The sequence below is a fragment of the Drosophila innubila genome (genome assembly GCF_004354385.1).
Source record: "Drosophila innubila isolate TH190305 chromosome 3R unlocalized genomic scaffold, UK_Dinn_1.0 2_E_3R, whole genome shotgun sequence".
Lineage (NCBI taxonomy): Eukaryota > Metazoa > Arthropoda > Insecta > Diptera > Drosophilidae > Drosophila > Drosophila innubila.
In genome coordinates, this window is record NW_022995380.1 from 11,629,783 (window position 1) to 11,650,500 (window position 20,718).

The following is a 20,718-nucleotide window of genomic DNA, read 5'->3' on the forward strand; positions in this document are numbered from 1 at the left end:
TGGAGCGTCTGAATGCGGTGTAAGTGAAAACCAGACTCTCTGTCTCTCACTCTCACTCACTCTCTGACAGTTTTCCATCCTGCTCAAAGGTTGCCACCCAGCAAAAACTTCCGGATCTGGCCCGATTTTTTGTACTTAAAAAAATAAGTACATTTCCGGAAATTCTTAAATTTTGTACCCATTCTCTAATATATTTTTAATAAAATTTTTTTAATATTTTATAATTTTTTTCAGAATTTTCTTGATTTTCTGATATATTTTGTTTTATTTAAGAATTAAATTTTCTAACTTCTCTCAGGTTACATTTGTTTTTTGAAAATAATTTGCCAAATTCCATCAAAATTTTGTTCTTCAATAAAAAGCCATCGATGAATCGAAATGGAAAATATCGATGCCTGCATAGGAAATAATCGAGTACATAACGGCTGTAGAATAATTTCAAACTATAACTAATTAATCTGTAGAGATTTGGAAACAACCACATAAAAGAATCATTAAAAAGTATTAAATGGGGATTTATTTTTATTGCTTACATCAATTTTTTGATTGCAAAATGTAATTGGATTTTCAAATTCCCCTGACAATTACTCAAGTTCATTGTGCATTATCATCGCCTGTAAACAATATGAAAATCAGCAAAAATCAAAACAACACACCCACTAACAATTGTTAATTATAGTCACCAATTGACTTCTGCTGAAATGAAGTACAAGAACTGATAACGGAAAGAATTGATAATGAAGACGCTCAAAGTGCAACTCAACTCTAATTTTCTGCCAACCAAAACTTCGACGATGATTAACAGCTTTCGTTTAGTTTCGAAGAGTCAACGGCATCATGCAGAGCATTTTTCTCGTTCCTCTGATCTTCTCCCTTTTCTGGATCAGCGGCAAGGCGGCTGTCAAGCGTCGCCCAGACGGTCGAATCGTCAATGGTCGGGAGGCTCGTGAGGGAGAGTTTCCCTACCAGCTGTCCCTGCGCCGCCTGACCGTCCACATCTGCGGTGCTTCAGTGCTCGACGGCAGTTGGGCAATAACCGCCGCCCATTGCGTGGATGGCCATGAGAGACAGCCCCATGAGTTCACTCTGCGACTGGGGAGCGTGAAGCGGTCGAGCGGTGGAAGTATAATGACGGTCCGGACGATCTATAAGCATCCCTCTTACGATACAACCGACATGAACTTTGATGTGGCACTGCTACGCACTCAAGCCGGAGCTTTGACCTTGGATCCCAATGTGGCGCCCATTAAATTGCCAGAGGCTGGCGAAGCTATACAAGAGAATATATCCGCTATTGTTTCCGGCTGGGGACACATGAGCAGCACCGAGCCAATGCTATCTTCAGTGCTCAAGTACACGACAGTTATGACTGTTAATCAGCAGAAATGTCAGAACGATTTGAGTTTTCACGGCGGTGTCAGTGAGGCGTAAGTAAAGCAAGATACTTGTATCATTCGAAAATACTTAATTAATATCTAACTGCCTGTTGTTAGCATGTTCTGTGCTGCCGCACGTAACACAGACGCTTGCCAGGGTGAGTCATCATTGTTTAAACAGTATTTCAAATGTTGTTGATAAATTAAAATTTTTATTTTCTAAAGGCGACAGCGGTGGTCCACTTACCGTACAAGGAAGATTGATTGGCATCGTATCCTGGGGCGTTGGCTGTGCAGGTGGGTTCACAAAAAGTTAAGCTCTTTTGAAACTGTTAAATATTTTCACTTTGTTGCTTGCAGATCCATATTATCCTGGTGTTTATACCCGCTTATCGCATCCATCCATTAGACGTTGGGTACGCTTGCTCACAAAATTATAAAATAATATGATTCATCTTAACTGCTAGTTAATGATAATAAACAAATAATATTGCACGTTAAAGTCAATGAAAATTGTTTTTCTGTCAGTAAGATTTTTCTACTCACTTTCAAATTTTTCGCGCCACAATGCAGTGGAATATTGTTATCGATAGTTTGCTTAGCTAAATAGCATGTTCTCATCGCTAATCAGACTTCTTATTGGAAAATTTACACACACTTCGTTTCGGCTGCAATTGGATTAAGTGACGGTTTTTTTTTCGGACTTTCTGCTGCAATTATCACAGGCAAATAAGTGTATTTTGTTGCAAACAATTGGGTTAGACAATAAAATACAAACACGAAAAAAATACCGACCACTGTAAGCAAGGCAGCAAAGCATTTGTGGGAGTGGCAACGGGCGGTGGTCGTCGGCGCGCATTCTTATTGGGGTAAATGCAAATAAGCCAACTAACAAAATAGATGTTTATAAATAAACCAACAACAACAATTTCAATCTGCATCCAACAAACAGTCTTTTGGTGAATGTGGTGGCGCTGGTTCTGGCTGTGCCTGAAAATGATCTATAAGCTATTCTGTTGTTCAGTGAGCCTCATATTCTTTTGCTTCAATGTGCTGTGGTTTTTCTGCAACCTCGCAATACCATGGTGCACACTGACGCTGCTCATCATTTGTGTGGCATCCAAATTCGTCAAGCTTCAACGCAGCCCAAACGAGAAGCGTTTGCTCAGTCTCCTCAATACGCCAGACGATTGGCCCAATTACTGGCCCATTGCGAATCGTGGTGCCGGCTACGATGCCCCCGAGAACTCAAAGGCAGCTCTCAAAAAGGTGTGACGTCAGCAATCGGTGGTTGCTATTGCCACAAACAGTGAGACAGTCAAAAATCAATAACATCCCTCTTTATTATTATTATTCAGTGCCTAGCACGTGGCTATCGTAATGTCCTACTGGATGCCGGCATAACAGCCTGCAATGAGATTGTCATTGCCAATCGTCTGACCGTCGAGCGTGCCAGTTTAAATGGAAACCTTTCCCATCACACCCTGCACGAACTGCAGCAACTTAATATCACGGATCACCATCCAATGGGGTAAGTTGACAACATTGATAACTTCAATGAATTAAAAAAATACAAAACATACAATATAATTTTTATTAATTATTTAAAAAAAAAAGTTTTTATAAATTATAAATTTTATTTAAATTTTTAAATAATAACCGTTTAATAGATCACGTTTTTAATTTGATAATTCTAAATATTATTCATCAATATCTATAATTGAATTAAAAAAATTAAATTAAGTCTTTTATACTGAGACCGAAAAAGATAATTAAAAAAGATAACTAATAAAATGTATGCTCAAGTTTTTCATCTATAAATTTTTTAAAATTAAAAAAAATTTCGGATTGCATTACCATATATTTTTCCCCCCTTTTTCGTGATTTTTTAAATATTAATTATTACCAAAACAGAGAACAAAAATTAATGTATTTATCGTGATAAAAATTTTAAGTAATACAGCCTTCAATATAATATAATACTTTCATTATATTTGAAGCGCACAATTTGAAGCCGAATCAGTGTCCACACTCAAACAACTTGCCGATTTCCTAGACGAACAGAGCACAACTCCCACTTTGTTTCTCCATCTGCAGGATACCAGTGCCGTTATGATCGATCAGTTGCAGAAGTTTATGAATGCAAATGAAACATTTACACAGCGAACCATTGTCATTAGTCGATCGCCACTGGCCATTTATCAGGTTGGTGAAAAGTGCATAAAGTGTGGCTTTTTTTTTTAAAGGATTAATTTTGAAAACTTATACCTTACCTTATATTACCTTATAATCTTTGCTTTGTCACTCTTTAAGCAGACACTTAATTACATCACAGATTTATATATAAACATACCTATAAACACTATCTGATAAAAGCTGATAATTGTATTTGTTATCTTTGACAGCTGCGCAAACTGAGACCCGAAATAATGTGCGGCCTGTGGCATGAGAGTTATCTATCGCTGTCCATACTCAAATCCTCAACACTGATTACCTCCATTTATGGTGCAATCCTTCGCAATATTATTGCTCCTGTAATTGGCATTAGTGTTGTTTTTCTAAACAAAGAAGAGTTTAATTTGTGAGTATTTTTATATAAATCTCTATATTTTCATATGCGGGGGTGCCAGAAAATTTTTTTTTTTTAAGATTTTCGGTTAGTTTCGGTTTCTGTAGCACCCCTGATATTTATATATGTGTAATTATTTTGTAATGCTCCAATTCTTTTCTTGCTATTGCAGGCACATCGGCGATCTGTGGCGCAATGTGGGCGTGCGTCCAATTGTGTACATGGTAAATTCGCCCAACGAGAAACGCTATTTTCAGAAAACAATGAAAACGCAATACCTCACGGACTCATTGCGTTCCGAGCCGCATCTCTTGATGAAAGCCTAAAGCACGAGCAAAAAAAAAACAAGAACAAAAACCAAACACAATATTCAAACAGTGCGCGCAAACACACAAATCACAAATCACTTGCATTTACATTTATATAGGTAGCTTTTATGCACAATTTGTTTGAATTGTTTATTTTATTGTGCACCTCTTTACACATTTGATATGTGTATATTCTATTATTTTATACATACTTGAAAATAGTATTACCCAGTGAACTTGGAACTTATTTATTTTTTTATGCTAAGATTATTGTGCTTTATTTGACGTAGATGCTATTTATTATTACTATTATAAGAGGAGCTGGTGCTGATAGTTATTTTGCGTAACACAATCCTCATTCGTCCTTAATCATTTTTTATATGTAGAATTTATTGTTCACTTTGTTGTTACTTACATGTTTTCATTTTTTTTATACAACATATTTGTATGTACTTCATATGCTTTCTCAACCCGGCACAAATTTCATGAAACGCTGCCACAATATGTTCTCAAACCTTATATGCTAAGGTTGTTCTATTTATATGTACTAAAATGTACTAAAATATACATAAAGAATAATTAATTTAGGCAGCTTTTATACCCAAAAATGTACTCAGTTATACCAACATTTTGTAGTTCCCCTGTTATTTAGAATCGATAGAATTGCATATGCTTGTGAAAGTGGGATAACACAAGAGTAAAAACGAACATTAGTTATACGATTATACCAAAAAGCAAAACTATTTTATAAATATGCAACTGATTTTTAATGTATATGCATGACAAATTTAAAAGAGTAATAAAATAAACGATTATTAAAGGCAATCCAGAGTCAATTGTTAGCTTAACATTCATTTGGTCTCATTTGGTTTATCATTATAATATATATGTACTATATATATCCATATTATTCATATATACCAAATATCCGGGGATCTGTATTTTGAGTTATAAACAACTTTATCTTTTCATTTTTTAAATTTTCTTTATTAGTTAGAAATTTCATTAGAGTCCTTATAAGGTATGCTATGTGTTTTTTTTATATATATATATATGTGTAATCATATGCATTGTGTATATTTTATTTTTATATGTCTAAATTAAGTAGAAAGTATTTTTTTTGTATTTCTTGAGCGTGTCTTTTTTTTTATTCTTATCCGTATAACGATACTTTCTTGATTTGTTTTTAAACTTAAAATTAACAACACATAGCTATATTACCGTTCTGTAAACATTTTTTGTACACAGGAGGCATAAACAATAAACAAAAAGATTTAAGCTTAAAATATAAATTGTAAGTGTCAAATAAAAATTAGTAAATAAGTGTAATCAAAAATGCTTATTTTCGGCGAGAGCGTGTGGCACGTTTGGGCGCCTCGGCAGCAGCGGGTTGATCTTCCTTTGTTGCTGTTACCCCTTCCTCGGTCGTCTCAAAGTGCACCTTACGACCACGTCCGGTGCGCGATGGCGGCGCCGTCACCTGAACGGTCTCCGATTCATCAGCGACCTTAACTGCGCGTGCGGCACGTCCACGTGCTGGTGTCGCTCGCTTGGTGGCCGGCACCTCCTTTGGCTCCTCGTCTTCATGGACTTTCTCCACCTCAACAACAACTGGCGTCTTAGCACGTGCTCCGCCTCGCGGTTTTTTGCTTGCCGGCTGCTCGTCAGTCACTTCATCTGCTACTATTTTGGCTTTACGTGTGTTGGCACCACGGGCATTGCGCTTTGCTGGCGGCTTCTGCTCCACTTCTACATCGGGCTCATCGGCTTGACTGTTGGCACTCTCCTTGCGGCTACGTGCACCACGTTTAACGGGCGTCGGGGCAGCGGGTTCAGCTTCTGTGACGTCATCGACTTCATGAGCCTTACGACGTGTGGCTCCACGTGCTTTGGCAGGAACAGGAATTGATTCTTCTACTGTAATCTTTTTTTCTGGTGGCTCTTCGGAATGATCGTCTGTACTTTCAGCCGCCTTTGCCTTTCCCGCCCGACGTTTGGGCGTCAACGGCCGTGCCGCTGTGTCTACCAGAAGCTCAAGGGCCTTAATCGTAGGCTGACGAACACGCCGTCCACGCGATGTCGACGGCTTCTCATCATCAGATGTTTCATTATAGTTTTTGCGAGGCATATTGCGTCCTTCGCGTTTCTGTGAGCTCGTCGGATCCGGCAGTGCTATTGTAACAACAGGAGTACTTGGCGCAACCACTGGCTCCACTACCGCCTCCACTGCGACCTCCACTGATGGCTTTTGTTTTGTTGGCACCGGAGTTGATGGTTTTGGTAGTGGTAATGTTTCGGTTTCTGCCGGTTTGGCTGTTGGTGTCGCTGCTGCTTTGTTGGCAGCGGGTTTACGCGCTTTGCGCGACGATGAACCTAGTTTGTCTTCATCTGATGTTTCGTCATAGTTCTTGCGTGGCAAATTGCGTCCCTCACGACGTCGCGGCGTTAACTCATCCTCTGAGCTGTGTACCTGAGGCTTCGGCGAAATCATAACGCTGGCAACAGTCGCAGCATCGATAGGATGTGTAGGTAGAGTCTGTACATCAAATTGCTTCTCCGTCTCATCAGCTGGTGTTGACGCAGATGCTTTACGTCCCCTGCGAGCCGTCGTCTTCTTAGGTTGCGGTGCTTCCTCTACGGTTATTTCTATATTTGCCGATGGCTTACGAACACGTCGAGTGTTCCTCTTCTCGGCTGGCGGCTCCGTTTCTGCGGCAACATCTGCGCTAGGCTTTCGGGCGCGTCGCGTTGATTTGTCGGTTGCCTCGAGTGGTTCAGATTCAGCATGTACCACATCAGCCGATTCCTTTCGTGCGCGTTGGTTGGGCTTATGCTCAGCTGTTTCAGCAGGTTGTGCCGTTGGTGCTTCTTCATCTATGGTTGCCTTGCGTCCTCGACGAGTTGAGACCTTTTCGCGAGAAGCTGACGCTTCAACAATAATTGGTGCTTCTTCATCAACGGTTGCCTTGCGTCCTCGACGTGTTGAGACCTTTTCGCGAGAGCCCGACGCTTCAACAATAATTGGTGCTTCTTCATCAATGGTTGCTTTGCGTCCTCGACGAGTTGAGACCTTTTCGCGAGAAGCTGACGCTTCAACAATAATTGGTGCTTCTTCATCAATGGTTGCCTTGCGTCCTCGACGAGTTGAGACCTTTTCGCCACAAGCTGATGCATCAACAACCTCCTGTGGTAGTTCCTCCTTCTGTAAGGCCTCCGCAGACTCGGACTCTGCCAACGGTTCCTGCTTTTGTGTAATCTCCGCAGATACAGACTGTTTGCGACCACGCCGTCTGACATTATGAGCCGCATCAAACTTAACTGTTTCTTCCAGTCTAGGCTTCTTTTGTTCCGGCTCACCTGCTTCATCAATTACCGCCAAGTGTTCCTTGGACGTCTGTCCGCTCTCTGATGCTTTTCGATTACGAAGTTTTGGCTTTTCCTTAAATTCCTCGACAACTTCCGTGGTGTGCGTTGTGAGCTCAGAGTCATCTTGGGGCTCTGCAAGCGGAACATCGGCGGAGGATTTCTGTCCACGTCGCTTAGGCTTATCTTGGTCGGCTGTCTCTTCAATATTCTTTTCAGCATGCTCTTCAGTTTTGGCAACATCAGCGGATGGCTTTCTTGCACGTCGCTTTGGCTCGACCGTTTCTTCCCTTTTCTCCTCAACAACAACTTCTGCTGATGGTTTTCGTAAACGTCGCTTTGGCTTATCCGATTCGTCTATTTGTCTTAATTTTTCTTCAGTTTCGACAACTTCCGCCGACGGATTTCGTCCGCGTCGTTTCGGTTTCTCCAGGTCGACTGCTTTGTCCATTTCTTCTTCGACATGGGTTGGAGATTCGACATGTCCTTGTACACGTCGCTTTGGCCTATCCAATTCAATTGTTTCTTCCTTAGTCTCATTAACATGCGCTTCAGTTTCTACGATTTCTGCCGCATGTTTTCCTCGTCCTCGTCGTTTTGATTTATCCGAGTCATCTATTTGTTTGGAATGCTCATCCACATGCACTTCAGTTTCAACAACTTCCGCCGACGGTTTTCGTCCGCGTCGTTTCGGTTTCTCCAGTTCGACTGTCTTTTCCACATTTTCTTCAGTTTCAACAACTTTTCCCGCAGGTTTTCGAACTCGACGCTTTGGCTTATCTAAATCGATGGTTTCTTCCCTTTTCTCTTCTTCTGCTATTGGTTTTTGTGCTTGTTGTTTTGGCTTATCCAAGTCAATTGGCAGCTCCAGTTTTTCTTCCGCATGCACTTCAATTTCGACAACTTCCGCCGTAGGTTTTCGACCACGACGTTTCGGTTTTTCAGAGCATATTTCAGCTGGCACTATTTTCTCTTCAATTTCTTTCTCCTCTTTAGCTTCAACAACTTCGTGCATAGATTTACGTCTACTTACTTTAGGCTTATCCAAATTCTGTTTTTCTTCAACTTCCAATTGCACTCTCTCATTATTAAGCTTTTCTTCTTTAATTTGTATATGAGTTTCCTTTACCTCCAGGGCGACACTAGCTTTTCTGGTAGTACGTTTTGTTGGTTTCATCTCACTAAATTCAGTGTCAAGGTTATCTAGTGTGGATGGCTTGCGACCACGTCCTTTCTTTGGTAATTCATCAATTGATTTCACTGAGGATTGTTCAGCTTTAGTTTCCTTTTCAGATTCAGGACACTCTGACTTTATATTATTTTCTTCGACGATTGCTTTCGAATCGCTTTCTGAGTCTATTTTGTCAGCTGATGTTTGATCTTTAGTTATATTCGTAGTGCTGCTTTCAACTTTGTCGATTTTTTCCAAGCACGCTTTGTCGGACGCATGTGACGAAGATTCTTCATCAGAAGTAATTAGATCAACCACCATATCTTCAGTTTTTATGGATTCTGCCGGTACCTCCTTTTTATCAGTTGCATTCTGAATTTCGACGTGCTTTGACGAGTTTTGTTCTGCATCCTCCTGGCTTTTCTTCTCTGGATTTTCATCTTCAACCTCACTCTCAATTATTTGTATTGACGGTTCCACAATTTGTGTCGATTTAGTGTTTTCTTCTGGTGTTCTCGGTGCCTCCGTCTGATCACTTTTATCGTGACTATCCACTTGCTGCGCTTCTTTGCTTGTTTCCAGTTTATTTACGCTCGCTGCCTGTTGACTATCTGTATTCAACGCCAAATTTTCATCTTTAATATTATCTTCAACAGATTGAAGTCGAATTACTGCTTCACTACCTTCAATTTGCCTTGACACTTCGGGAGACTCTTTATCTTTTTGAACAGCTTCATAGGAAGCGGGTTTTTTGCTTTCAGATCCAATTTCGCCTTCAGCACGAACTAATACTTCTTCAAAAGTCGTAGATTCACTTGGAGTTTGTTGCTCAATCACTGATTCAACTATGTTTGATGTTGTAGCTTCAACTTCTTCAATTTGTAATGTTTTTTCTTGCACAACTTCGCTTGACGATTCCTCATTCAGCACAGTCTCATTTTCAGATGTTGTTTTTACTACTTCTGTCATTAAAGGTTCTGAAACCACGTCTTGTTCGTAAAGATCTTCATTATTGACTATTGAAGCATTTAAATCAGACTCCTTGACGCTTTCAGGCTCTTGACTTTGAGCTGGTGGTTCCATGACATCTGAAGCATCCTTTGAATCATTGTGTTGTTCAGCATTTTTCACTTCATTCTCATCCATTGGAATTTCTTTCGTATCAGTTATTAAAGAACTATTTTTGTCTGCGGGTTCAACATCATTAGCTTTAGGGCTCTTAATATTAATTGCCGATATATCGGCAGATGTAGGTGCACAATCTCTTTTATCGAACTCATCCAGGATCTTATTAGCTTCGGCAACTCCTGATGCAGTTTGTACAATCAACGAATTATTCGTAGTCGTAGATTTCAGATCGACTTGAGCTTTGTTTTCTGACACGTTTTCAGCTGTTTTGAATAGAGTTTGGGGAACATCAAGCTCGTCATTTATTTTCTCATTTTCAGCTTCAACTAATACATCCATTTTAACCAGTGAGTCGACCACATTTATAGTATCCACTTCAGCTTGAGCTTTGCATTTATCAAGTGCCTCGCTCGACGATTTTGCTGAATATGTTGACGGAATTTCAGCAGCATTCTGATGTTGGTCTTTCTTATCACTTGATGCATCCAGTTCAACCAGTGAATCATTTTCATTCGTGACTTTTACATCGGTTTGAGCTTTACTTTTATCATTTGATTCTATTGATTTTTCAGATTTTAATATAATTTCGGAAAGACGTTCATCGAGTTGTTCTTCTTCCTTAACAGTTTCTGCGACTAGATCAATAACAGACTCGTCTAAAGTCTTGGAGTCGATATCTGGTTGAGTTGAAGCCTTAACTGAGCATTTTTCGGCAGATGTTGATAGAATGTCGGCGGTTTGTTCCTCTGTATTCTCTGTTTTTGGCACATCTATTATCTGTAGCTTGGATTCCACCTCAGCTTCCATTTCATCCTGACTTGACGGGACTTCAGTAAATGTTGATAATGTTTCAGCAGCTGCTTCCTCAAGTTGTTCCCCTTCTTTATCACTTTCTGTATCTAGATTAATTACTCCATCATCTAAAGTCTTGTAGTCGATAACGGGTTGAGCTGAAGCCTCAACTAAACATTCTTCAGCCGGTGTTGATAAAATGTCGGTAGCTTGTTCCTCTGTCTTCTCTGTATTTGATACACTTGTTGTCTGTAGCTTGGATTCCACCTTAGCTTCCATTTTGTCCTGACTTGATAAAGTTTCAGCAGCTGCTTCCTCTAGTTTTTTATCTTCCTTGTCAGTTTCAGCATCCAGGTCAATTACACCCTCATCTAAAGTCTTGTCGTCGATTTCTGGTTGAGCAGACGTTGATAAAATATCGGCAGCTTGTTCCTCTGTCTTATCGGTTGCTCCTAGCTTGGACTCCACATCTGTTTGAGTTTTATGTTCCATATTTTGTTGATTTGATGTGACTACAGCAGATGTTGATAAGGTTTCAGCAGCGGGTTTATCAAGATGCTCCTCATCATTTTTAGATGCAGCTACAACTGTTGCTTTCATTTCAACCAAAGACTCATCAGCATTCGTGGATGCCAAATCGGCTTCAGTTTCATTTTCAATATTATTTAGATTTGATGTGACATCAGATGTTGATAAGGTTTCAGCAGCTTCATCAAGACGAGCCTCCTCTTTCTCTGTTTCAAATGCAGGTGGTGCATTCATTTTCACCAAAGACTCATCAGCACTTGTAGATTCCGAATCCGCTTCAGTTTTATCTTCAATCTTGTCTTGATTTGACGGAAATTCAGACGTAGTTGATAAAGTTTCAGCAGCTTCTTCATCGTGATGTTTCTCTTCATGTTCAGCTACCGTTGAGGTTTCTATTTCAACCAAAGACTCATCCGCATTTGTAAGTCCTAAATCGGCTTCAGTTTCATCTTCAATCAAATCTTTAATTGACGGGACTTCAGCAGATTTTGATAAAGTTTGAGCAGCTGGTATGTCAAGTTGTTCTTCATCATTTTTAGATTCAGCTACAACTGATGCCTCCATTTCTATCGAAGACTTATCAGCATTCGCAGATCCCAAATCGTCTTCCGTTTCATCTTCAATCTTATCTTGATTTGACGGGACATCAGGAGATGTTGGCAAAGTTTGAGCAGCTGTTTCAAGTCTATTTTCTGTGTTATCTGCATTCAGTTCAACCAATGAATCATCTATATTTGTGGCCTCTAGATTAGCAGATTTGATTTCATCATCAGGCTCGATTGACTGTTTTTCAGAAGAAGTTGATAAATTTTGATAAAGTTGTTTATCGGGTTGTTCCTGTTCGTCTTGAGTTCCAGCTACAACTGATGCATTAATTTCAACAAACGGCTCGTCAGAGTTCGTGGTTTCCCGATCGACTTGAGTGTTAATTTCAATCTCAGTCTGACTTGCAACTTGTTCCTCGGCCATCTCAGCTTCAACATTCGATTCAATCAATGACTCGCTAGAAACTTCAACATCGGCTGTAGCCTTTTTATTCTCTGAAGACAATTCTTCAGAAGGTATTGGTACAACTTCCGGTAAAAGATCATTGGCTTCCTTAGACGCTTCAGAGTTAACCGCAACTTCAGATACATTTTCCGTTTCATCTACGACCTGGGATTTCTCAATTGTTGCTTCTCCATTTTCTGATGTCTTCGTTTCAGACTCGGCTTTTATTTCTAGGCCTTCGTCCATTGATTTGATACTCTGCACAGATTCGTTTTGAATTGATGTTAAATCAGCGGAAATCGCAACGTTTTCCTGCACTGAAGTGTTGCCATCAATTAACGATTCATTTTCCACTGGTATTTCTGGTGAAGTATCTTCTGCTTTAGTTTCGGCTACATCTGAAGACTGCATGTCTATCTCTGACTCCTCAGTATTTGTTGTGACAACTTGAGTTTCCGTATTTTCTGCAACATGAATATCTTCAGCCACATCATCTTTTGATAAAACTTTCTCATCTATTTGAATTTTATCCGACTTTTCATTATCTTGTTTCGTGTCATTCAATAATAACTTTGTAGCGTGAACATCATTCGCAGTATTTATTTCAATGTCCGTCTCATCATGTTTTGGTCCTGGCACTTCAAGTTGATCTTCATCCTTGTTTGTAGCTTGAAAATGTTCTGTTGATTGTTTAGCAGACATTTCAACACTTGTTGCATCTTGCACCTCTTCCTCTTCTGATTGAATCGCATTGACTTGATCCGGCAATTCTTCGGTAGCTACTGTTATTTCTTTATCTTCGTTTTTGTCGTCTGCAATAACCGAAGCTGTTGATTTATTTGTAACACTCTCGTCATCAAGGCATATCGTATCTGTATTTGAAGCATCTAATTCAATTACGGAGTCGCCTTCAGTTGTATCTTTGTCTAGAATATTACTTGAAACTCTGATTAATGACTCATCGGTGGGTCTTGTTTCAGTTTCAGATAATACATTTGTTTGACTTGAATCAGCTCCGTAAATCATTGATGTTCTTGTTACTTCTGTCTGTGCTGAAGATTCTGAACAAGAAGATCCCAGGTCAATAGCAATTTCACTTTCAAGCTGTGATTCTATTTCACTACATGATGTGTTATCAGCTATTGCTTCTGTATTAAGAGTAGATTCCAGATTATTTTTATCTTCTGTAAGATCAATCGTTTCCTCTTCATTTAAGTCACTTTCGATAACAGACGACGTTTGAGCGGCATCTTCTCGATTTTTGTCTTCTTCTTTGTTTTTATATTCTGAAATGCTGGAGTCGTTTGAATTGGATTTCTTAATCGGTTCTTGACTGTCCAATTCCACTTCTTCCACATCAGCCTCATCGTCGCTAAGAATTAAGGGTTCCGATAAACCAACCATGGAATCAGTATCTGAACCTTCCTCCAGTACGTCGTTTTTGCTTGTTTTATTAACCATTCCTGTTGGCTTTGTTTCCTCCAATGTCACATCACAAGAGTCCACGCCAGTGACAACCAATGGTTCCGAGAACATGGAATCTGTAGTTCGATCCAGCATTTGAATGCCGCTTACGTCGCATAAGCCCGGAGATTTGGGTCCCTCTGCATAACTCTCATCGTTTAGTGCATCTCGATGTAGATCCAACTCACTTCCCTTTTTGAATGCAGTGCTCGTCAAGGGATCTTTATGGGAAGTGTCAGCATAGCACATGTTCATAAGCACCTCGGATCGAACTGTGTCACTGGTTTCTGTAGGTTGTGTAGCAGATGTGGACAAGGGATCGAGCTCAGAAACAGCTGCCGTACTAATTGCAGTCACATTGATCTCGTTTTCTGAATCTTCGACAGTGATTGCTGGATCCGTCGCCTCCGCAGCAAGTACATCATCAAATATTTTGTCCAAAGGCAGCGTGGCATTGGTAGCATTTAGGTCATATTCCGTGGTTGTTGCCAGCGATTTATCCATCGACTTTAACACTGCGCTGGCTGGGTCATTTGGAACCATTAGATTTTTACCGCGAGGCGTCTTGAAGTACAAGTCTTGAGCATCGGTGGTGACATCAGATTTAGACAGTTCCAATGTAACACGGCTCACGGTTACAGATCGCTTGGGTGTTGATGCATCACTTGACGGTGTCTCCAGCAGCTCCTCAATGTTGCCCAGCATAGGCGACGGATGAACCTTGGGTGTGCGAACCATTTCGCGCAGACCTTTGAAATGTGGCGTGCTACAACTCTTTGGAGTTTTCAGCAACTCTCGCATGCCTTGATAGTCGATTTTGTCAGGCTCGTCGGTATCCTTAATTGGTAATTCGGCGCCGTAATCCTCATCTGTCACCGTTAAGAATTTGTCAGCTGTGGAAAAAAAGACAATTTAATTTGATATGCGTCTCTCTTGAATTAAATTGTATGCTTACCGCTCAGAGCATCCTCCTCAATGATGACGCCCATGTCACCAACTGATTCATCCACTTGCAATGCTCTCTTTGGAGTATTGCACAACAAACGTTGTGACTTACGCGTCGGTGTTGACAACTCCTCCGTAAGGCGTCGTTTACGCTTGGGCGTCGCGAGAACTGCGGTATTAGGTTGGCTTTCTACAACAGCGGAGCAGGATGCCCGGCGAGTTGGCTTTATGCATTGCTCCAGCTTATTCTTCGCATCAATAGATGCACGCCGTACGCTGCGTCTTGGCGTCAAACTGACTGCATCTTGTGTAATCGAAATACGTCGTGAGGATCGTCTTGGTATGGGGGTTTCACCCGGTGGTGCCACAGCCTCCTCCTCATCCTGATCTTCACAATCAGCATTAGCTACAAAAAAAAAATATTTTGAATTTAATTGCCAACTTCAAAAATTATTTCAAGTTACTTTTTCTTTTGACTTTTGCGGTTTTAACCATCTTTTTTCAAACGATCATTTATATTTATCAATATTGGAATCCCCGAAACTGATTTAGATTTCGGGCACAACTGTGTAGCCTAACAATTAATATTTGAAAAGAAAACAATGCCGATAAGCCCCCAAGAGCGAATAAACCATTTATCTAAACCACCTTAATAATAGTTTGATTGCACAAAAAGGGATTAGTTAGAAATCCCATTAATAATAAAATTGTCAAATACAGGGGTGCCACCGCTAATAAATACTTTTATCAATTGAGGCAATATATCCTGATTAAAGTCAACTAAATTTAAGACACTTACCATTAGGAATTGATGTGTCTTCTTTATTTGCTGGAACCTCTTCGCAAATGGTATCCTCAGCTAGGTGTACATCTGTTATAGTGGCCATATCTGCAAGTTTAATACATTGTAGATACAAATCAATTGCAAACAGTCGGTATAACTCACCTTGCTGATGTGTCGAGGTTGTGGGTACCTCCTCGCAGATACTATCATCAATAATGTCAACTGTTGCCAAGTTTTGATCGGATTTTTCTAGCTGAATCGATGATTTGTCATTGCTCGAACTATTCTCTTCATCAGCTGCAGTATTCGTGTCGATATCTAGGGACTCATCGGCAACCTTAGAATTTAACAATTGTTCAACGTCTGCTGTTGACGATTCCAAGTTCGACTTTGTTGAAGACACATTTAAATCATAAGTTTTGTTTAAAGTATCCTCATCGCATTCTTCATTTGAATTACCAACATCCTTGCTGCTTTCCTCGCATGTTTCGACATCCTTAGGACTTGCTTTAGTAGAATCCTTTGCGCTGCTTTCATTTAGTTTCGATTCTATTGCATTCACACTTTCTAGGAACGGTTTTTCACTCGCATTTGCTTCGTCTTCCTCGTTTATCAATGCCTCCAATGCTGGACCTGTCGCACTTTGCTCATCATCAATGGTAAACGTTAGACTCAGCTCAGCTTTAGACAAATCTGCTCTATCTGGTGTTGAAGATTCTTTCGGTGATCCAATCCGATTGGGTGTCTCATGTTTAGGTGAGTAAGGTGTCCGACATGCTTTGGGTGATTCTTGTTTGGGCGAGTTAAGAGCACGACGTGCTTTGGCCACCAACTTGTTGCTCATGCCAACATTTGGACTGATCTTTGCATTCGCTGCCAGCGTTTTGCGCATCTTAGAAATTTTATTATCCCGCGGACTGCTCAATGACACCGATTGGCGTTTACGTGGAGATGTCTGAGGTGCTGTGACAGCGATAGCTGGTGCTTGTCGTCGCCCTGGCGTACGCCACTGTGGATGGGGATGGAAAGGCAGCCGACGCGGGGCTGTTAGGCATTGGCGTCGTGCATCGAGGAGCGACTGTCGATTGGTCGATTCCAGAGGCGTGGTCGGAGTTCGGGTGTTTGCTGATATTTGCTTCTTGGCGCTGGTCAGAAGTGCTCTTTTCATCAGGGACTGCGGCGTACGCTTGGGCGTTGAACCTTCCGCCAGCAGCTGATCCTTGGGCGTGTTTAAAATCGTACGTTGTTGTTTTTTAGCTGGCGTTGTTGATGGCGTTGACGAATTGGTTATGTCTATAACAATGACAGATGCATCAGATGATCCAGCTGTGGAGTTGGCGCTTATGATCCCAGCACTGCCTGGAGTTTGTTTTGGAGTAACGCTTAGTTGGGGTCGTAGCCTCTGTGGTGTTGTCAGATCAACTAAATACATGGAAGTTGGTCGTTTGCCAGCTAAAGACTTTTGGGATGTGGACGGCGTGCTGAAATCCATCAGATCACGACTGCAGCTTTCATCGTTCAGCTCAGAGAGCACGCTCTTGGGTGTGTTATAGACGCTCTTCGGTGTCGTCGCCGTTGATGACATACCCATGCCCGTGGTTGGCTTCATTACACACGTAAAGGACTTTTCAATTTTAACACCTGTTTCACGCGGTGAAAATGAGGTGATTACAACGTCAGAACGGGCACACAGCTGCAACATCAACTTATTGCCCAGAGTGCTGGTGTTTTCCTTATTCTGTGTCGCTTCCAGCAGATCTACTTTGGGCATTGTCTCGTCAGCATCTTTGCAGGGTGGCGTAATACTCCGATCTGGCTCTGCTGTAGCAGACGTCTCAGCAGTGTTGCTGCTTGTAGAGGTATCCAGTTCCCTGGATTCAATAGATGTATTACCCTCATCGTCCGAATTGATCGAATACCGAAAGCTGCAATCATTAAAATGTCAATAAAAACATTATCTCAAAATAGTAAAACTATGTGAGTATTTTAATAATGGAATTTAAAATTTTTACGATGTAAATACATTTAAACTAAATATTCACATATTATTATTTCAAGAAATAAAAATTTAATATAAAGAAATTAAAAGCTTATTTTAAATAAATAAAGATTTATCTGTAATAACATTTTTTATTTATAATTTTTAATTTTGTTATTGGAAAAAAGCATTAAAATTTTAGATTTTATAAATGTGTAAGGAGAGATCTTCAATGGCTTGATTTTCTTGACTTTCTTGACTTTGAGCATATGGCAGCATTTTTAGGGGTTGTCTTCCCATTCACACAATTTCCCTGTGCGACTATCTGGCAAACAGCTACTTACTTGTGCACAGTGAGGCGATTGTCAAATTGACGACGTTGTCGGTGTACCTAAAAGATATACATACAAAAAGAGAACGTCCGTGGCATTAGTATCCATAACTGTACCAAGTAGTTAATTGTACTCACTTTTAAGGATGGAGATGAGTTTGCCGCTTGCTCGGGTGGTATTCGATCAGGTGTTCCTAGCTCATCGGATTTAGGAAATTGCCAGGTGTATACTTCATTCAGAATTTTAATGCGTGCACCGTGGAGCAGTGGACGCTTGGAATGCACAACCTGGTCGTTCAGCAGTATGGGCTTATTGTCGGATAGATTGTAAATGGTTACCTATATTTAATGAGCGCGCGAAAATTTCAATATTTGCATTGTTATTATGTTAAAGGGCAAATCGATATACGCAGAAGACGCGCGCATTTCTGTAACAGACACACACACACACTACTCACCCTGCCAAATGCATCGCATTTTATTTCACAGTGAACGCGTTCGGCTTCGGGCACCACCAAATCACAGCTTAATTTGGAACCCACTATGAATTCACGTCCCTTGGCTGCATGTTCCTCCGATACGCCAGAGGCATTTACAAAATTCAAGTGCGCGCCATCCAGCGACATTATACATTGGCGTTATATCGCAACAATTGTACAATGCAGTTGAGAAAAAATTAAGATTGTGGGCGGTGTGAGCGTTGGCGGCGGCTGCAACTTTCGCTTGATGTAGAAAAAAGGAAGCCGCCAGCGAAAATATACCCAAGCTCTAACGAAACACTAGTTGCGTAGTAAAATACTATAACTATTGTAACTGCACACAATTATTCACCATTATTCAAGTTTTTTAAATTGATTTTATAGCTTTATTAAATGTTTTTGCCACAATCAGCCCGGTTTTCTGTACAGGAATTCTTTTTGCAAGGGACGCGCGGCTGAGACATGCCAACTCAATGAAAAATGCAGTTAAATTCAAACGCAGTCAACTTATGTTATTTCTAGTGCTGCCCACTCGATTAATTACTGTGGCTTGCAATTCACTTTAACGTTTAATAAATTTAAACTCTTTATTTATTGTTTATTATAAGTCCAATATTTTTTAATTCGCTTTAATTTACTTAACAACCTTAAATTTTTGTTTTTTCCAATATCAAAAACGCATACGACTACCATAAATATCGATAGCTGTTAGTGTGAGTGCCCAGCCCTGGGTGCACTGGTTTCGGCGAGCATTCAAATGTGAACTTTATTGTAGTTCATTTAGCAATAAATTTATAACTTGATGAGCATTTTTAATTAGATCTTAGACAAAATAAAGGTGATCACTTTCATAAAGGATGAAAGTTCGCCACAAGTCGGTGGTAAAAATGGTATAATTTAATTCTAAAACTTTATCATTTCCAAAAATATCTATCGGCATATCGATATGTTAATATTATATGAACAACTCTACCCGGCGGCAGTCTGTTGGGATTTTATATTTTAAAATAATTATTTCTATATGAAACTGTTTACGTTAGTGTAAATATTTAGGAAATTCAATGTCGAAAATAATAATGAACCAACTGAGCCATCCACAGCGTGTGCGGCTACTGTATAAAACCATATTAAGACTACATCGAGGTAAGAACAACAGCCAAACAAGCAAACTAAATATTTAACTTAAAACATTTGAATATTCTAGGTCTGCCAACGGAACTTCGCGTTTTAGGCGATAACTACGTGCGCGATGAATTCAGACGTCATTTAAAATGCAATCCAATGGAGGCACAGCTTTTCATGACGGAATGGGCTGTAAGTTTTACGTAAGCGTATCAACAAATATTCTCACTATCGTGCTTCTCTCATCATCTCAGCGCTACGCCTCCACGATCACAGAGCAGGTGGGACTGCGCGGCAAGCCGAAAGGTGAACTTGGCGAGCAGCTGGATGCAGAGGCAGTGGAAATGCTTAAGGATGACCAAGTGGTGCAGCTGTACGAGCTTATGTTGGCCGCCAAGGGACTCCATGGAGATACGATAACAACAGACGATGTGCGTGGCAGTGACAAATAAAGTATTGCTTCTTGTTTATTGTTTTTCTAGAATCTTGTACTCGTACTTAATGCCGTTCTCCTCCTGTACACCCTGTGGCGTGTCGCCCTCGAGTGGCACCTCCCGGAAGCCTTGCGGTATTTTGGGAAAGAAGGTGTCACACTCGAACTGACCTTGCACTTTGGTTAAGTACAAGCGATGGCAACGCGGTGAATCCATTGCCTCAGCATAGACACCACTGCCGCCTACAATCCAGACGTTCTCGATCTGGTCACGATACTCCTTGCTTTCCATCTTCTGCATTGCTGCTTCCAGATTATTGCAAAGCAATACATCTGCCGGCAAATCTTCGGGAGTCAATGTCGTGCTTAGCACGATATTTAGACGCTCGGGCAGTGGACGCTTACTGGCAGGAATACCGAAATAGGTCTTACGGCCCATAATAGCGACATTACGCTTCGCAGGATCACAGACTCGCTTTGTGGTACTGCTAAAATACTTAAGCTCCGATCTGAAGTTTGCAAAAATAATTTTAATATTACTCCAAAGTAGCGTGATTTATTAACTTACTTGATATGCCAAGGCAGATCGCCCTTGAAGCCAATGCCAAAGCTTTCGCAAACAGCAACGATTAAACTATACCTCAGCATCTTGTGATACAATTGCAACTGCGTCGATTTATCTCTAGCTTATCTGTTTATATCACCTCGTATCAGAAAATACATTCAAATAGTAATTATTCAAAGTGAACAACAACAGACTTGTTATCGGCCTACTTTTGTTGACACGTTCAAACGATTATCTGTGATCTGTAATCGGTCTATCAATTATCGTACATTTCTAGTATTCAAAAATTAATAAAGTCAATGTATTTCCAGCACTTATTTAAACTAATTTTAGTGTTAATAATATTAGTAAGTACAAACATTGTGAGTTGCCGTTAAGTTCTACTTTTATTT

The 20,718-nt window shown here is 40.4% G+C and overlaps 5 protein-coding genes across 5 annotated transcripts; 3 read left to right on the top strand and 2 right to left on the bottom strand.

Moving 5' to 3' along the window:
* Positions 1–820: 820 nt before the first annotated feature.
* LOC117790463 (trypsin-4) lies at positions 821–1,883 on the top strand. Its single transcript, XM_034629917.1, has 4 exons — positions 821–1,427; positions 1,494–1,534; positions 1,602–1,673; positions 1,737–1,883. Exons 1-4 carry the CDS (start codon positions 838–840, stop codon positions 1,814–1,816), a joined length of 783 nt encoding a protein of 260 aa, XP_034485808.1. The 5' UTR covers positions 821–837; the 3' UTR covers positions 1,817–1,883.
* A 126-nt stretch (positions 1,884–2,009) lies between these two features.
* On the top strand, positions 2,010–5,084 carry LOC117792922 (glycerophosphodiester phosphodiesterase 1). The gene is made up of 6 exons (XM_034633251.1): positions 2,010–2,245; positions 2,329–2,645; positions 2,735–2,907; positions 3,377–3,581; positions 3,782–3,957; positions 4,118–5,084. Exons 2-6 carry the CDS (start codon positions 2,340–2,342, stop codon positions 4,269–4,271), a joined length of 1,014 nt encoding a protein of 337 aa, XP_034489142.1. The 5' UTR covers positions 2,010–2,245; positions 2,329–2,339; the 3' UTR covers positions 4,272–5,084.
* Positions 5,085–5,513: 429 nt separating this feature from the next.
* LOC117792617 (titin) lies at positions 5,514–18,674 on the bottom strand. Its single transcript, XM_034632821.1, has 7 exons — positions 18,186–18,674; positions 17,866–18,066; positions 17,741–17,787; positions 15,581–17,343; positions 15,434–15,523; positions 14,645–15,040; positions 5,514–14,582 (listed from the first exon to the last, which is right to left on the bottom strand). Exons 1-7 carry the CDS (start codon positions 18,351–18,353, stop codon positions 5,593–5,595), a joined length of 11,655 nt encoding a protein of 3,884 aa, XP_034488712.1. The 5' UTR covers positions 18,354–18,674; the 3' UTR covers positions 5,514–5,592.
* A 521-nt stretch (positions 18,675–19,195) lies between these two features.
* On the top strand, positions 19,196–19,809 carry LOC117791479 (succinate dehydrogenase assembly factor 3, mitochondrial). Its single transcript, XM_034631256.1, has 3 exons — positions 19,196–19,349; positions 19,411–19,520; positions 19,583–19,809. The coding sequence occupies exons 1-3, from the start codon at positions 19,268–19,270 to the stop codon at positions 19,778–19,780; spliced, it is 390 nt and encodes a 129-aa protein (XP_034487147.1). The 5' UTR covers positions 19,196–19,267; the 3' UTR covers positions 19,781–19,809.
* LOC117791478 (dihydrofolate reductase) lies at positions 19,765–20,516 on the bottom strand. The gene is made up of 2 exons (XM_034631255.1): positions 20,330–20,516; positions 19,765–20,270 (listed from the first exon to the last, which is right to left on the bottom strand). The coding sequence occupies exons 1-2, from the start codon at positions 20,407–20,409 to the stop codon at positions 19,796–19,798; spliced, it is 555 nt and encodes a 184-aa protein (XP_034487146.1). The 5' UTR covers positions 20,410–20,516; the 3' UTR covers positions 19,765–19,795.
* Between the last annotated feature and the right edge of the window lie 202 nt (positions 20,517–20,718).

What these genes read in the sequence shown, in the direction of transcription:
- LOC117790463 (XM_034629917.1), top strand. Translation starts at nt 838, where the DNA reads ATGCAGAGCATTTTTCTCGTTCCTCTGATCTTCTCCCTTTTCTGGATC. An exon ending in TAACACAGACGCTTGCCAGG is followed by an intron (nt 1,535 to 1,601) that starts GTGAGTCATCAT and finishes TATTTTCTAAAG; the next exon opens with GCGACAGCGGTGGTCCACTT. An exon ending in CTGGGGCGTTGGCTGTGCAG is followed by an intron (nt 1,674 to 1,736) that starts GTGGGTTCACAA and finishes TGTTGCTTGCAG; the next exon opens with ATCCATATTATCCTGGTGTT.
- LOC117792922 (XM_034633251.1), top strand. Translation starts at nt 2,340, where the DNA reads ATGTGGTGGCGCTGGTTCTGGCTGTGCCTGAAAATGATCTATAAGCTA. An exon ending in ACGGATCACCATCCAATGGG is followed by an intron (nt 2,908 to 3,376) that starts GTAAGTTGACAA and finishes TTATATTTGAAG; the next exon opens with CGCACAATTTGAAGCCGAAT. An exon ending in CGCCACTGGCCATTTATCAG is followed by an intron (nt 3,582 to 3,781) that starts GTTGGTGAAAAG and finishes TATCTTTGACAG; the next exon opens with CTGCGCAAACTGAGACCCGA.
- LOC117792617 (XM_034632821.1), bottom strand. Translation starts at nt 18,353, where the DNA reads ATGTCGCTGGATGGCGCGCACTTGAATTTTGTAAATGCCTCTGGCGTA. An exon ending in AATGCGATGCATTTGGCAGG is followed by an intron (nt 18,067 to 18,185) that starts GTGAGTAGTGTG and finishes CATTAAATATAG; the next exon opens with GTAACCATTTACAATCTATC. An exon ending in AATCGCCTCACTGTGCACAA is followed by an intron (nt 17,344 to 17,740) that starts GTAAGTAGCTGT and finishes TAATGATTGCAG; the next exon opens with CTTTCGGTATTCGATCAATT.
- LOC117791479 (XM_034631256.1), top strand. Translation starts at nt 19,268, where the DNA reads ATGTCGAAAATAATAATGAACCAACTGAGCCATCCACAGCGTGTGCGG. An exon ending in CATATTAAGACTACATCGAG is followed by an intron (nt 19,350 to 19,410) that starts GTAAGAACAACA and finishes TGAATATTCTAG; the next exon opens with GTCTGCCAACGGAACTTCGC. An exon ending in TTTTCATGACGGAATGGGCT is followed by an intron (nt 19,521 to 19,582) that starts GTAAGTTTTACG and finishes TCATCATCTCAG; the next exon opens with CGCTACGCCTCCACGATCAC.
- LOC117791478 (XM_034631255.1), bottom strand. Translation starts at nt 20,409, where the DNA reads ATGCTGAGGTATAGTTTAATCGTTGCTGTTTGCGAAAGCTTTGGCATT. An exon ending in GATCTGCCTTGGCATATCAA is followed by an intron (nt 20,271 to 20,329) that starts GTAAGTTAATAA and finishes TGCAAACTTCAG; the next exon opens with ATCGGAGCTTAAGTATTTTA.